General features: G+C 36.6%; 4 protein-coding genes across 4 annotated transcripts; 2 read left to right on the forward strand and 2 right to left on the reverse strand.

Annotated features, from left to right (window-relative positions):
* Positions 1-5027: 5027 nt before the first annotated feature.
* Positions 5028-7043, reverse strand: LOC145234308 (uncharacterized). Its single transcript, XM_080099048.1, has one exon. The coding sequence runs from the start codon at positions 7041-7043 to the stop codon at positions 5028-5030; it is 2016 nt and encodes a 671-aa protein (XP_079955174.1).
* A 2634-nt stretch (positions 7044-9677) lies between these two features.
* Positions 9678-12342, reverse strand: LOC145233205 (uncharacterized). Its single transcript, XM_080097882.1, has 4 exons — positions 11181-12342; positions 10578-10922; positions 10331-10507; positions 9678-9858 (listed from the first exon to the last, which is right to left on the reverse strand). Exons 1-4 carry the CDS (start codon positions 12298-12300, stop codon positions 9788-9790), a joined length of 1713 nt encoding a protein of 570 aa, XP_079954008.1. The 5' UTR covers positions 12301-12342; the 3' UTR covers positions 9678-9787.
* A 1674-nt stretch (positions 12343-14016) lies between these two features.
* LOC145234309 (general transcription factor II-I repeat domain-containing protein 2B-like) lies at positions 14017-14505 on the forward strand. Its single transcript, XM_080099049.1, has one exon. The coding sequence runs from the start codon at positions 14017-14019 to the stop codon at positions 14503-14505; it is 489 nt and encodes a 162-aa protein (XP_079955175.1).
* Positions 14506-14868: 363 nt separating this feature from the next.
* Positions 14869-15585, forward strand: LOC145234310 (general transcription factor II-I repeat domain-containing protein 2B-like). Its single transcript, XM_080099050.1, has one exon. The coding sequence runs from the start codon at positions 14869-14871 to the stop codon at positions 15583-15585; it is 717 nt and encodes a 238-aa protein (XP_079955176.1).
* Positions 15586-16275: the final 690 nt, after the last annotated feature.

Consider the following 16275-nt stretch of genomic DNA (forward strand, 5'->3'; position numbering starts at 1 on the left):
TTGTTATTTATACCTGTATTTTTCCCCATATTCGTATGTTAGTTCTGCATTGTGCTGTTTTTTCGTACGTGTCATTTTGGACTTTACGTCAATAAACAAAAATTGTGAACCGGAATGGTGTTGCAAATTTATTGAAAGGTTGGTATATTTACATATATTTGTGCATGCAATGACCAATAGAAAATCTTTTTTATGAATATGATACTTTTGACATTTTAATTCCAAACATTTCGGTTAACATAAGTGTGATTTGTATAAGATGTGATGTTCTAATAGTTCCGTTGCTTTTTTGTATTAGGCTACACTGTTACCAAATGACTGAGAGAAGTGGTTCTTCTAAGTTATAACAACTTGGTATCACAATCAAGTAGAACACATACCAAACATGCATTCCAAGTGACCTCCTCTAGCATTTTTTGCCAAATTATTACAGTTCTGTTGGTAAGTGCTTAATGGTGGTAAAGAATTTACCTTTTCACAATATCAAATGCTTTTACACTAGAACTTTTGGCTTAATGATTACACATTTTCAGTGTTTAATTTGTTGCAGAGTCCGATACAAAACCTTATGATGCAACTGACCTTACTGTGTATAACCACTCAAACTAGACTGGGCTGTGGTATTTGGTGGTTGAATTCGACAGAAGGTAGTTCTTTGGTAATGAAGAGGCGTGTATGGTAGGTCAATGCTGTTTCATGAGTCACCATACGAGTATAGTGTATTCAAAACCCGAAGATGGTTACTGTCGAATGCAGATGGTGTACTTGGCCACTTATGATGAGGCCGGCAAGTGTTTTATTAACAACCGCATTAATTCCATGACCGAAAACGTGTATTATACTGAACGTTAAATGCAAAACGGTATTATCCCCCTATACCACCGATAATTGAGAATGCCGATACGAATTCCATCAGGCAACGGTGGGATTGATTGACGGTAGAGCTACTAACACGATAACGAGGATCTACCCACTGATCTAGAAAAAAAGCCTGGATAGCGCATCCAAGCGGAAAAGTGAAGCCTACATGGAGGGTACGGCATCCATATTGGAAGGATCACCTGCGTCAGGCGGTGGCAGCCATCAGAGCGTTATTGTGACTAAATTCAGCGTTAGTGCAAAGTTTTTACAGTGAGGTAAATATTTTTATGTTGTTTTCAGGTCGTATTGAGTCTATTGCTCTTAATATACGCATATTACGCGGTTCTGTGGAGAGAAATTGCTGATGTCGTCGGATTTATATTTTAGCTATTTCACCTACGTGTAGGCATTTAGCAGCAAAGATATATATTTATGCAATTGTTAATCTTTATTTTATCTAAAAAGAGACAATTTGACAAAGATGCAACATGCAATGAACCCCCACAAAAACTTTTATTGCAAGTTTTAAAACTTAACTTTGAAGATCAAAAAAACTATTTTGCTATACTTTTTCTGATTTCGTCTCCAGTTTTTTTTTGCAAAAGATGGTGAAGTCGAACTTTTGTGTGGAATTTGAATATCATTTTCATTAATTTAAATTTATGATTGTCCAACAGGGCATCCAAATGAATGGTCAACACTTTGGAATGAGGAACATCCATCAACACTGACAATGCTTTTGTTTAAGGCATTCCTTTGCCTTTTGGTAATTTGCCATCTGTAGTGACAAGCATGTACTGAAATCTCTTTTCTGGGTCCTGGCAGAGGGTAGTTACCATAGATGATGACCTAAAGAGACCCCATCATTTCAAGACATAAAGCTTGATTAATGCAATGGTGTGTTATCACGCAATTTTAGACCAACAATATATAAGCACTATCTAGGAATGATTCCCATGATGCCTTATTAGAAATGTGTAGGGGTGATTTAAAGCCATGGGCTTATAGATTCCGGAAATTCATTATTTTTCTTTTAACCTGAGGAACTTACCGTCCGGCAGTATTAACCTTCCTTTTATTGGTGCCATTTAACCTGTTTCAATTTCAGTTGTTGCTTAAATATATTCTCATTCTTTCATGTATCACTTTTAATGTTCCAATTCATTATTTCAGTTAATACAATTTAATTATCACCTGTTGTATTGGTTAAGTCTTGATTCATGGGGAAACAGCATCCTCTCTTAGAGTGATAATTTGGCTAGTATGGTTCATATATTTTTCTTAAAAATGGTCCGAGCAAACCAGAGAGTGTTTGCTTGGATTTCAGGATTGCCTGCCAATGTTATTTATCCGGCCTTTCGATGGCCGGACTAAGATGCAATGCTAGGAGCAAATGTATTAAACCTGTAATAAAAACGTGTGTAAAATAGTAATGAAAAAACTGAAGTTTATGTGAGTTTGATATTGAGATTAACTTACCACTTAGATCAATAAACCACATAACCAAGTGATTGTATACTTATTAATCCCGCCTGGAATCGAACCAGGGTCCTTTGCCATAAAGCAAATGTGATAAACCACTACACCACAGGATTTGACAAAATGTATACATCACTTGGATAAATCGTTAAAAAAAACTACTACACCGTGAAGAAGGTCTGCTTGTCTTGTACAATTATTTTATATGTTAAAGATCTGTAGTTATATAACAAACACTAATATTCCAAGTCAATACAACTAAAATCAGCCTCAGTTGCCATCACTATAACTCAAACAAAAAATATATCCTACTTGTGAAATGTACGGGAATATCTGGGCTTTGTACAGCCCTCTCCATCATCACTGCCTTTGCCGTCACTTCTACCTCTACCTTTTTAGCTATTCTTTTGTTGCAACGGAATGCACAACACTGTGTATTTGCTTTGCCCAGTGTACCAGGTGATCCTTCCAATATGGCGGCAAAACCTTCACACAGGCTTGAAAAATCCCCTTATCGTAATTGCGCTATCCAGGCTTTTTTCTAGATCAGTGGATCTACCCCCCAAAATTTCCGGTAGGTGGCGCAATAGAGCATTCCGCGCCACGTTTGTAACTAGTTTAATTAAGTGTGGTGTGTAGTGAAATTAAGCTATAGGTAAATTAAGATGAATTTAATTTAGTGTAGCTTAGTGAAATTAAGCTGAATTTAATTAAGTGTAGCTTGAAAACAATTAATTTTCGCAAGCAAACATGTCGGAGGACTCAAATGCACACGATATGACTCCATGCAATGCTAAAGAAGCCACGTAGGTTGTTTTGTAAATATATTGAGAACAAAACAGTTTTTTTTTGCATAGATGAAAATGCAAGAGCCTTGCATGAATTTGATTTGCAACATCAAACCAAATTCAAAAGGTTGGTAATTGCGTGAAAATTTTGATTTGGTTTGTCTTATATTTTTATTGGCTGCAGTGGTTGCAATGTAAAGAAAATGCAGAGAAATCATTTCTCCAATTCCAAACTGTGACGGATTTAAAGCTGCATTTGCATGAATCAGAGACATATGGTGGGTCTACATTTTAACCTTAGTTTAAAGAAATTTATTCATCTGCATATATATAACATTTCAATAACATATTTGTACATGTACATATGTTTAAACACATAAACTTACAGACATAAAAAAAGCAAAGTGTGTTGGATCAATGACACTCCACACATTATTGTTGAAAGTAATTGCTGGAAATCATTTCAGCAAAATTAGGAGATGGTTTTCCAGCGTGCTTACACGATAACAATGTTTGAAGTTACCATGTTTCCAACCTTTAAGGCTTAGTTTAAGGTATCAAAGTTAGAAGTTTAATAACTTTAAAAATGTAATTTATTTTAAAAAGAGATAAGGTTTATTAACAACCTGTCCTTTATACATGTTCTTTGTGTTGTGATAAACAAATATTTCAGATACTTGGTCACACAAGTTTCTGCTTTGTATGTAGAACAAGTCACAGTTTAGACGGTGGGTAATAGGCAAACACATCAAAGAAGCACTTTCAACTGGAAAGCAGCTGTCTCAACAAACAGGGTTGCCAGGTATTGCGGATTGGATTCGGACAGTATTTGTCTAAAAATCGGCCATTTTAGGCCAAAAAACTAAACTGTAAATTTCTGGCAAGGTTATATTTAATGAAGCAGTTACTGGGCGTCTTGCTAATACAATCAATTATCTTCGTACCAATTTAAGAAAGTGATGATAGATACACATGCTAAAACACAAATATTTTTTGCTAGTAAAAAAAAATTCTCGCCTCTAGTGGCGCTAGGCTACGCCAGGTGCCTGAATGTTGTCTAGCCACTGGCTTGCCTTCTATCAACGGCGTTATTCTGACGCAATAATGTTACTGTGACGTAATGGAATTTTTTTCAGTGCTTGGTGAAATCGCATTGTATTTTAGTGCATGCTCTTCGGGGGTATGAAATCTATTGAAGGTTACAATATAAACGAATGTATGTGTGAACATTGCAGGTAAGCATTTTGTGTTTTTTTGCTTTATTTGTCACAGTGACCTGTAATTACATTTTTATTTAAATGATTGACCTGAACTACTTGTATTGCATACTGTCTTGTTGTGAGTTATGACCCGTTTAATTTGTTGTTAAGTTGGATGCCTCCCATGGCTCTTTTATTAGCTTTGTATACTTAAATGAATAATTTTAAGAAATTAGTCGAAAGTTACTAAGGAGTAATGACTTTAAGTTTGTGCGACGAGTTTAATTTGTCTGCATCGCATGTCGATAATTTTTGCATTTGTATGTTGCACGTCGATTCCATTTTACTGATAGTAAAGTATAACGTTTCTAGTTCTCTGTCAACTCGTGATTGTCAGCTTGTCAACGTAATAGCTTGGATTGATTACAGATTGCCACGAACAAATTAGTTAGTGCAGGTGTTTTTCGAATATTGGTGTTGTTTTGATCTGGTCTGTTTTTTTACTTGTGTCGTTTTCTTTGCAGGGTACCGCAGATTTCAGCGCGCGTCTAACTTGGTGAAAATTGATTCCATTTCTTAACATGCTAGTTTTTTTAATCCATTCGACCGGATTTAACAGTTGACGAAAAAAGAAAAACAAACAAAGAAATTTTTGACAAAATGAACAAGAAACAAAACGGAACAAACAAGTTTATACTTTTTATTCTATACATTTAATGTACTCCAGCAATTCGTCGGCCTCTTCTTGACCGGAGTACACCTCTCTGGAGCAGAACCTTGCCAGCATTTCCGGAGTGCAAACAAAATTAATGCAGCATTTTTGGGCAAACTGAAAGTTGCTTCTGATGCGCAAAATAGACTCTAACAAGTCGGGTTTCATCCGGTTTCTGATCTTGGTCTTTGTGAACGTAACCGTTGAAAAAAGGCGCTCGACTGTGGCATTGGAAACAGGTACGGACAGGCAGTTTAGAGCGTATTCTGCCAGTTCTTGGAACTCTCTGTTTCCAGTAGCATCTTTGTACAACAGAACTTTGTGCCAAAACTGGACGACATCGGACGGAATTTCCCCGTCGAAACCACTTTGGCATTTCCAGTCAACAAACAAAATTTTCAGGTATTGCGTTTGAATTGCATCCTGGTGGCATTGCTGCTGTATAAATGGCAACTTTTCGAAGCCAACACGGCTGATTTGAGACAGCACCTTTTCCGGTGAAAGATAAGATAGGCCTTGAAAAACATTTGTAGAGCTTGTAATTCTTTTGTCAAGCTCGTTTAAAAGCCTAAGCAAGAAGTCCCGGCATCTTGATTTGACACTATCTACCTGGGCGCTCGAACTTCCTCCTGATTCGCCCCTTTTGAATTTTTCCAAGTAGGATATGAACTCGGACGTAAAATTGGCACCATATGTTACTTGACAGTTCGGCAAGTCATTGCCCATCCTGTCGTGTACACGGGCACGGATGCCGTGGTGCAGTTGATGCAAGATATCACTCAATTTTTCGGGATTGCAATAATCCGCTTGAAATGCAGCATTTACCCGTTCCATTTCTAATACGACCGGATACAAAAATAAAAAGTAAAGCCTGGTTTCATTTTTGTTCAAAATATCTTCAATCATTCTCGCCTCACACTTTCCTTCCTGACCACATTCTCCTCCGGCCATTTTAAAGTACAACTTCAACTCAAACCAATGATCAATGATATTTTTAATTACTGTTTTACGACACAACCACCTTTTTTTGGCATACTTCGCAAATGGCATAGTTGATGGGGCGTCTTCATTTCCTACCGTCATTACCTTAAAGAGCTCTTTGTATTTTTCTCGGCGAAGAGTGGATTTTGAAAACCATGCTGGAATTTTTGACATCAGGTAGCCCACATTAGCTGGTAAAACTTCGAAAGCAGCTTGGACACACAGCTGCAAAGAGTGACAGGTGCATTTGAGAAGGACTGCAGAAGGGGATTCTTGTTTCAGTCGACTCCATACGGAATTGTGTTCCCCGACGTTGGCACTAGCTCCATCACAGCTCAAACCAATGCAGTTGGAAAGTGTCATGTCCAAAGACTCTACTGCTTCCTTTACTGCATTATATATTGCTTCTCCTGTGCCTTGAACGATGCAAACAACGGAAACCAAAGCTGTGACCAGTTTTCTTTGTGATGGACTGCAGTACCTGATTAGAATCACGAGGAGCTTATTGACACTTACATCTGTTGATTCGTCAATTAAAAGTGAGTATTTGCAACCAGATATATCTTCTTTCAGTTCTGTTTTCAGTGCTGGGGCAATTACTTTAGTAATTAAAGCTGTGCATTTAGTGCGGTGGAGCTGGAGATCTTCTAAAGGGGAACCTTTTCCATGAGCGGAAATTACAGCTGAAATATGGTCGATTGTGCTGATCGCCCCGTGACACGCCATACATGCAGCAAGTTGTAATTCAGCCTCTTTCACACTGTTGTCAACACGAGCCCTCTTGAAAAAATTATGCAGAGGTTTAACTTGATTTATGGACGATATTTGTCCCTTGTGTTGAGCAGACTTTTCGTGATCGGCAAAGGTGCTTAGTTTCGGTTGAAGAGACTTATGGCACAACTTGCACCAAGCGTTCTCACTGCCATCACTGGACTTTTGTAGCCATTTGTAACGACCTTCCCAGGTTGTATTATATTTTCGCGCTGGAGCTTTGGATGCTGAATCTTTTTTTGGACGACCCATAACTATTTTCTTAAATAGCCTAGACTGCGTGTTTTTTGTAAATATTATTGGTAATTTTTCTACTTAAAAAAGTATTACATTGATAACAACTCAAGTCGTCTTAAACTAGCATTTACATTTTAAAAGAAATACATCGCACTTATGGGTTTGTGCAAACTGTTAAATGATAGGTGACAGACCAAATATTTATAATCATCATCAATGAAAGCCACCAACGATGTTTCCCACTAAGCTTTGCTACCTTTCTTTTGCATGGGACTACAATGACTATATCCGCCAACACCGAAAGTATTTTTCCAGAATATTTAGATAACTAGTTGTAACTTTATTTTCCTGAGGTGTAAGTTCTTTGTTTTTGCATTTATTTTCATTGTAAATAATTGTTTTAAGACAATGTTTGTTGTGACAGACAATGGGGGGGGGTAGTGATTCATCAGTTTATCTACAATCTTTGACAAAAAGTGTTATTTATTAAGCGGTGATGTCTCCTCGACCGAATAAACAGCGACGAAAAACTTTGTTTTGAGTATAAGTGAGAATCGGACAAATTAGGACACAAAACTAAGTGTCCTAATGATTTTTTACTTGTCGGACACAGCATGTGAAATTAGGACAATTTATCGTTTTTTGTCCGATTTTTAGGCCATCTGGCAACCCTGTCAACAAACAGCATTTTACTTAAACTTTTTAAAAATTCCATTGACATGGTTTGTATAGAACTAAAGTTTTCCTTTTGTGAACCTATAGTTGTTATAAAAGAAACATGTCCTTACATGAAATATTTTCCAGCTCCCCTAAAGTCATTTTATTATATTTGTAACAGTTAACGGAGACATTGCCTACAGAAAAAATATGCAAGCCAACCAACAAAGTAGATGAAACAAATTTGAAGGTTTTGTTTGTCCTATACTTTTTTATGTGGTTTAATAAACTACTATTCTAATACATTTCAGTGGTTTTCTACGTTTAAACAAGCCGAAAGGGCAGTTGAGGAGTTTGAAATTACTACCACTTACTGTAAAAATCAACTGTCGCATATTTATGTACATGTATATTTATTGCTGATCATGTTATGTTGACAAAGATATCTCAAAAGGTGGTATACGATGGGACAAAGATTTAATCCCGTATGTTATTGTAAAAAGTGTGTGGCTGGAGTGCCAACATGCAAAAGATCAAAATAAGAAAAAAAATGAAAAACGTGAACCATGCATTCCCAAGCAGGTATGCTTGTGTGTTACTCATTACATTGACTTGAAGACAAAAATAGTATTTTGTTGTTGTGTACAGTTGCTTGACCATCCAAATCCTGCCAAAAAAAGATGTGTATTTGTACTAAATCTGGCTCCAATCTGACTAAACAAACCTATTGCTGAATAAACCAAACCGCAATGACGCCAAACATTACCTTTAATATTTACAAGTCTATATTTCGGCGAAACAAAACAACAGCGCTACAATCGGTTGAACATACCACACGAGTACCAAACAGCACTTAGTTATTATCTTACTGTCTTCTGTGTTCTCCTTGTTTATATAGCGATAGGGTCACGAGATTAGTTGTATAACACGTAAACGCGAAATGCTTATTATGTTCTGTCGTAGTTGCAAACACTTACGTGTGAAAAGTTGTTCAAGACGTTGCAAACACTTATGTGCGAAAGGTCGTTTAAGACATTGCAACAAAACAAAACACATAACTAATATTGCATGTGACACAATGTTTGAATTTAAAGTCCAAAGTTTGATCCATGAAATCCAGAGTCCGATACATATTCAAGGTTCAAAAAAGTGCAACTGCAAAGCAAAAATACTAATACAAGAAATACTAAGGTTTCCCCAATTTCAAGTGAGTATTTTTTTCATGGTAATGCTTTACCATTCCAATAAAAAAATAATTTCATATTTACTGATGTTTGCTGTTGTTAATATTAGGTTATGGCAAGATCTCGAAACCCTAGGAATAAGTCAGCTGTGCTTATTCACAAGGCTTTGAAAGACGAAGCTTCAAGGGAGTCTATATCAACGGAATGTGCCTGCAGTGTTTCTTTCCCAAGCAGTGGTGATCATACTGGCCATGTAATTGGGTATGGTCAGGTTGACCATTACATACATTTTTGCATTTCAAACGAATTTTCGTTTCCGGTTTCGTTTCGAAATGGCCAAATTCGTTTCGAAATCACGAATTTTGTTTCGGAAACAGTTTTTTTGGTCAAATTTGTTTCGAAATTCGTTTTCGAAGCAAATTTTCGAAACAAATTTGCCAAAAAAATCTGCCAAACAAAAATTTGTTTCCGTAAACTCGAAACGAATTTTTGCTCAGAAAATTTTGCTTTCGCTCGATCTCGATAAAGAGCTCAAAAATGGGAAATTTCGTGAAAATAATTTTTGAAACAAATTTGTTTCCACTTCGTAGAAAATTTGTTACTTACCAAGTTTGTAGAGCTCTTCTGGCAAATTGCTCTACAAACTTGATATTATGCCTGGCAATAGCTTACATTTGTTACTTACATTTAAGTACTTTCTGCACGACGTTTACAATAGCAAATAGCCTTGTATTGTGTTTTATAAAGAAATGTTTTTGCTGCTGGTCACCTTTTACCAAAATAAACTCATCTCATCTCAACACAAGTGTCTTGGCAATTTAAAATCAGGTCTGTGTCATTTGCATTTTTTGTATTATTTATTAACGAATTTAAAAACAAAAGAACAATACCATGCAGTACTATACTGCTGTATAGTAACTAAAACAGACATCTTCTTGATTTCTTTTTCTTGATTTCTGAATCCGATTCATATGCTTTGGTTGGTGAATCTAAAAATAAAGGTATGCTACAGTTTGACAAGTGGTTTAAATACATTCAATCAAACCAGTTGTATATGGCCGGCCTACTGTATATTTTATGTTTCTATGTAAATGCATAGTTCCACAGACAAACAATAAAACATGCAAGCTTTAATGCAAAATCTCTTTTTGTATGTGTGTGTTTGATGTAATGAGTACCGAAGTCAGTTAAGATGGTAGCAGGCAGGAAAAAAGTGTTGATAGCAGCCAATAGTATAATGACCAATCCTTGAAATACCTTAACACCCCATAACATGTTGCATCAGCAAAGTTTCACCCAAACAAATGAAATTATGATAGTTTAATTACCCTTTACCATAAACGATGGCCTACTTCAACACACCTTGACCCAAAAAATGCATGTACAGTATTGTAAATATTTGGCTGGTATACAAACCATATTCTTAGCATTGATTTAATAAAATACAAGTGTAAACATTACATGTTTGGATTCGAACTGCTGGATAAAACAATCCATCAGCCCATCTGGCTTTTATTTCATCGCCCAGCACAATTTGATGCAAATTCTTCAGTCTCTTTTTGTGCTTTGAACGAATGTCCTTTATGTTGTTAATATCCATAATCTCCTGGTCATCAAGGAATTTGACACGAATTGAATCTGCAAATATTTTTAATTTGTGTTTAAATGTTTTATGATGTTGGCTTTTTTCTTAATTTGATGTTCTTACCTGTAGCCTTTGCATGTTCAGCATGAGTCGCCCCCCTGCTCATCATTTTTTCAGCATCAGAAGGTCCTCCAGCCTTCATAGTGTCAGCATCAGCAGGTCCTCCAACCTTCATAGTGTCAGCATCAGCAGGTCCTCCAGCCTTCATAGTGTCAGCATCAGCAGGTCCTCCAGCCTTCATAGTGTCAGCATCAGCAAGTCCTCCAGCCTTCATAGTGTCAGCATCAGCAGGTCCTCCAGCCTTCATAGTGTCAGCATCAGCAGGTCCTCCAGCCTTCATAGTATCAACATCAGCAGGTCCTCCAGCCTTCATAGTATCAGCATCAGCAGAACCCCCAGAGCTTACATCTGACCAAAATGACATCATAAAAATACCCCTTTACTTGTAGTTACTAATTACTAAAATTACAACTGTTAAAAGGGCATAATATCGCTTCACAAAAGAAGTTTTTTTGCCAAATAAAACAGTTATTAGTATGTTTTGTTATAAAACGTTTCTGTATGTTTATCAACAAACTTTTTACACACTTACTAATAATTGTAAAATTTAGTCAGCTTGGTATAAAACATATGCTTTAATAGAAAAGTTGAATCCTTACTACTTACTTTCTGACAACAATTTTAATGCTTGTCTCTCATCTTCCACTAGCTCTCCCGGGTCAGTGATGTTGTAAAACCTTTCTGCCACTTCAACTGAATGTCCTTCAGCTCTTGCCACAGCTGCTTGAACTGTTTTGGGGGCTTTACTGACCTTTTTTGTAATTAATTTCCTAGTGTCAGTAACTGTTACTTCTTTGTTAAAACAAAACAAACTTATTTGTTTGTAAAGCTTATTAAATTCTGAAGCTTGCATTTTAATTGCCTGATTTTGCGCTTTTAATGATGGAAATACTTTATCCTCTGCTGAAGGTGTTAGGCCTAGATATTTCCACAAATGAACAGAGGTGCACTTTAACTCTTGTAGTTCACTGTGAGATAGTACAATGCACCCCTGCCGTTTATTTTCCTTTTGATCTGAAACCATGATTGAAAAGTTTTTGTTCTCTGTTTCTCCAGCATCGCGAAGTTCTGAGTGAGTCATGCCTGTTAGCACACATGATCTGCATCCTTGCTTGCAAATTATTTTTAGAAATAAATCAGATACTATTAATGATGTATCTTCTTTTGTCAAACTACCAGGCTCCGATTTCCTTAGTAAATTTGCCTTTTGTGCAGTTTCTTGTTTCTCATATTCAACAACTGCACTACCTGGAAACTGGCAATCTTTTAAATTTTTGGTTGCATTTGTCTTCACTATGCATTCTCGTTTTTCTTTTTTGCTTCTTTGCCTTGTCATCCATTGACTCTCAAGAATAATCAACTTTCTGACATCCTTTTTATAAATCTTGCTGTAGTATATCTGGACATACTGCAAAAAAATTTGAAAAGTAGCAAGGTAAGTGTATCTTGTGCTGTCTCTTCCACTGCAGTTTGCCTTGATTGTTAAATTTTTGTAAATTTTATCTGGAAATCTTAAGTTCTCCAAATTGTTGTCCAACAAGGCTCTGATCTGTCTGCAATACGTAATGGCTGATTCTTTGCAGCATTCATTTCTTTTACCAAATCCCACATGGACAATTTCCTCTTTGTAGCATTCTAATATGTCGTTAAGTTCTAATATTTTCGGTATTGAACGTTGTTCTGCAACACTTAGTGGAAGTGTGACCCCAGGGTGGATTTTAGCCATATGACTTTTCAAGCCATATTATATTCCTCTACCACACAAGTAGCAAATGAATCCGTTAAAATTTTTGTAACTTCCAGTTTTACTTTTTTTCGAAAAGCTGTCATAAAAAAATAGTTCTTGATTTAATTCGGGATGTTTTTTTCGATGGTGTGTAACATTTACATACTGCTTGAAGCAAAATGGACAATGCCTTTTTCTCCTGAAATCAGTTTATTGCAGGTGATATCATAATGTACAAAGTTAATGGGAAAAAAATCCACATACCTTTTATAGCCTATTGGTGAGCAGGACCTGCATGATAAAAAATATTTGTTTCCAGTTAGATACAGAGACAAGTCAAGCAAATATTTAATTGCATAAATTAAAATAATGAATATGCTTGTTTTGCTAACAATCACTTATGCATGCATAAAGTCAACCTACAAAGCAGTGATTCTTAAACTTTGTCCCCCGGCACTCTTGTGCCCCGCAAGAGATTTCCAATTAAGAACAGATTGCAAGCAGGCATGACAACATTAAAAATCTATTTTTTGTTGCAGTTGCAAACTAGCGTTTTGGACAACTTTTATCATCTGATTATAGAAAATACTAATAACTTTTATCATGTTATCCTGCAACATGTGCTGTAGAATGATAAAGTAGTTTGTAAATCAGACACATGCTTAAAAAGTTCAGGAATCACTCTGGAAAGACCTATTTTACCCCACCAGTGATAAGTTGTACTATACCTAGTGTCACTTACAAAAAATAAGGAGGAAAAAGATTAATCTTTCATAAAAAGTATGCCTCTTAGTAAAGTTCTTTTTAACATTAGGGGTTTTTGTGTTGTATACACTTGTATTAATTTGGCCGGTCACTTACAATCCACTTGAAGAACTCGAGGATGCACTTGTTGAGAAGGAATGTTTTCTGCAACACATAACACCCATTAATTAAACAATCACATAAATTGATACATGATTCATTCAGCTAGGCCAGGGATGGCGAACCACTGACCCGCGGGTCACAATGTGACCCACCACGTTAATTTCAGTGACCCACTTGTAGTTTCAAAATTGTATACTGATTACTAGTGGTAGGGTTACCAGATTTCCAAGATTAAAAAGCAACACAGCAGTTAACTTCAAGCCCTTTGTCAGATTGCCTATTGTCTTAAAATTCAGATTGTTTAGTCAATTGTGAGGCAACAAATATGTTTATTTAAACCAGGGGCAGGCAACGTGCGGCCCTTTTGCACTTTTTGTGCGGCCGTTCATGTTCTTCCAGCAATTTTTAGTAAGTCTATTTGAGAGGTTATCATGTTGGAACTTTTGCTCTTTCAGTTTCCTGTTTGAAGTACGATGCTACACCGCTAAACTAACGCAGTTGAACTCGAAAGGGAATCATCTATTACAACACAATCGTTATTCATAAAGCTTTACTTGCAACAATTGTCCTGCCACAATACACTTGTCTGGTAGACAGCACTGACAAAACCTTGTTTACAGTGTTAGTCAGCGTTGCAGTCTAATAACTCATTAGCAATGGCTACTAAACAAAAAAAGAACTTTTGCAGAAGAATGCAGAAAATTTAATGATGAATGGATTGGTAAATATTTATTCACTTCAGTAAATAGCAAAGCAATATGCTTAATCTGCCAGAATTCAATAGCTCAACCCAAAGAGAACAACAGACATTTTGAAAAAAATCACAATGAAAAGTATGGAAATTATACCATGGAGGAGAAAAGGCAGCTTTCAGACAGGTTAATCAGGAACCTGCAAGCACAACAGCAAGTAATAACCAGAACATCTGAGACTGATTTTACTAATACTGCGCTGAGCTTTAAGATAGCAAAGATTCTCAGCAAACACCAAAAGCCATTTTCAGATGGTGAGATAGTAAAAGAATGCTTACTGGCGTTTGAAAGTGTGTCAGAAGTATCTCTATCACGTCGCACTGTAGTCAGACGAGTTGAGGACATGTCTTCAGATATCGAATATCAAATAAAGGTAAAAACGAAAGACTTGGAATACTATTCACTGGCATTGGATGAAAGCACAGATATCAGAGACACGGCTCAACTAGCCGTCTTTATTCGAATTGTAGACAAGGATTTTAATGTACTTGAAGAACTGGTTGATTTAAACGCGAAGAAATGCACGACTAGAGGAATTGATATATTTGAAGGCCTTCAATCATCCTTACACAAAAATTGGGATTAATGACTTCAATAAATGTATTTCTGTTGCCACAGATGGTGCACCATCAATGGTTGGCTGTCACAATGGTGTTATTGCTAAAGTTCGGGAGTTGAAACCAGATATTGTTGCAGTGCATTACATTATACACCAGGAAAACTTGTGTGCTAAAGTAATAGAAATGGATCATGTTACTTCAGTAGTAATAAAAACAGTAAACTACATTCGTTCCCGAGGATTGAATCACCGAGAAATAATCACCGAGAGTTTTTGGGTCACCTTGAGAGCGAGCATGGGGATGTTATTTACTTTACAGAAGTCCGTTGGCTCAGCAGAGCCTCAACGTTGCACCGCTTCTGGCAATTGAAAGATGAGATCAATACGTTTATGAAGTTGAAAGGAAAGGATGTGACACAGCTATCTGATTCTGCTTGGCTAATGGATTTGGCCTTCCTAAATGATATTTCAGAAGCATTGGCTAAGTTTATTGTCCAGCTGCAAGGAAAAAACAAGTTGGTGCATGAATTGTTCAAACACCTTCGAACATTCGAGCGAGATCTTCAACTCTATGAACAAAGCTTGCGTGAACACAAAATTGACCTTTTTCCCACTTTAAAAGGTGTCTTTGATGGCAGCAATGAGAACCTGGGTGGTTATGCTCGAAGAGTGGCAGTATTACGTGAGGAATTTTCATCTCGATTCACACAATTTCGAAGCTTAAGAAGTGCCATGACCGTCCTTTCACTCCCCTGTAGCTGTGAAATAAGTTCTGCACCTGTAGAAATCCAGCTTGAATTGAATTCACTGCAGGAGGATGACATTCTTGTACAAAATTTTAATAAGCTAAACCTCATTGACTTTTATAAGTCTCTACCAGTGGCGGAATACTACAACTTGAAGCAATTTGGCAAAAAGTTTGTATGCATGTTTAGAAGTACATATAGCTGTGAGCAATTGTTTTCGCAGATGAAAGACGTGAAAAACAAGCTGAGAAGTAATCTGACTGACCGTCACCTGCTTGATAGTTTGCGTCTATGCACATCTAGCATGGAACCAAACATTGATAATTTAGTTGAAAAAATCCAGCATCAACCTTCTCACTAACTTTTATTTGAACATCCACATGTGTATCTGCTATGATATTTTATATACGCTCGTACTTGTGATCTTCCAGTAAAAGCTAAAAATATGAATGTGTGTTTATTTGATGTGCGGCCCTCCTGTACGCATTGCATTGTCCAAAGTGGCCCTCGTGTTAAAAAGGTTGCCCACCCCTGATTTAAACGTACAACTTGAAACGATTTGTTGTAACTTTGTTGACGCTGTTCGGTTCAACATATTCATCTTTGTTTTCACACAAGAATTTCATAAAATCAAGAATCGTCTCAGCTCAGATATGACTGCAGCGTGTATTAAGCTGAAAACTACCTAAGATTACAAGACTTTCAGAAAAAATGCAGCAACAAGCATCTTAGCATTGACATGTAATAAAATATGTGACCCACTTTGTTTTCTTTCCGAATTTTGAGATCATGGTTGACCCATTCAACTAAAAAGGTTCGCCATCCCTGAGCTAGGCAAATAATTCTAATATTTACATTATTCGCACAAAATTCTATTCCTATATGACTACTTACTGTAGACGAAGTTTTCTTTGTTGTGCAACAGTTTCCAGCAAACTACTTTTCCTAAATGCACATTAAGTTTAGGTGGAGAAACAAATTTACTATGTCATCAACATACCCTTTACTATCAGATTCTTCTCTACTCTCTTCAGTGAAACTACAAGAACTT

This window comes from Phallusia mammillata, chromosome 6 (genome assembly GCF_965637545.1).
Source record: "Phallusia mammillata chromosome 6, kaPhaMamm4.hap1.1, whole genome shotgun sequence".
NCBI lineage: Eukaryota > Metazoa > Chordata > Ascidiacea > Phlebobranchia > Ascidiidae > Phallusia > Phallusia mammillata.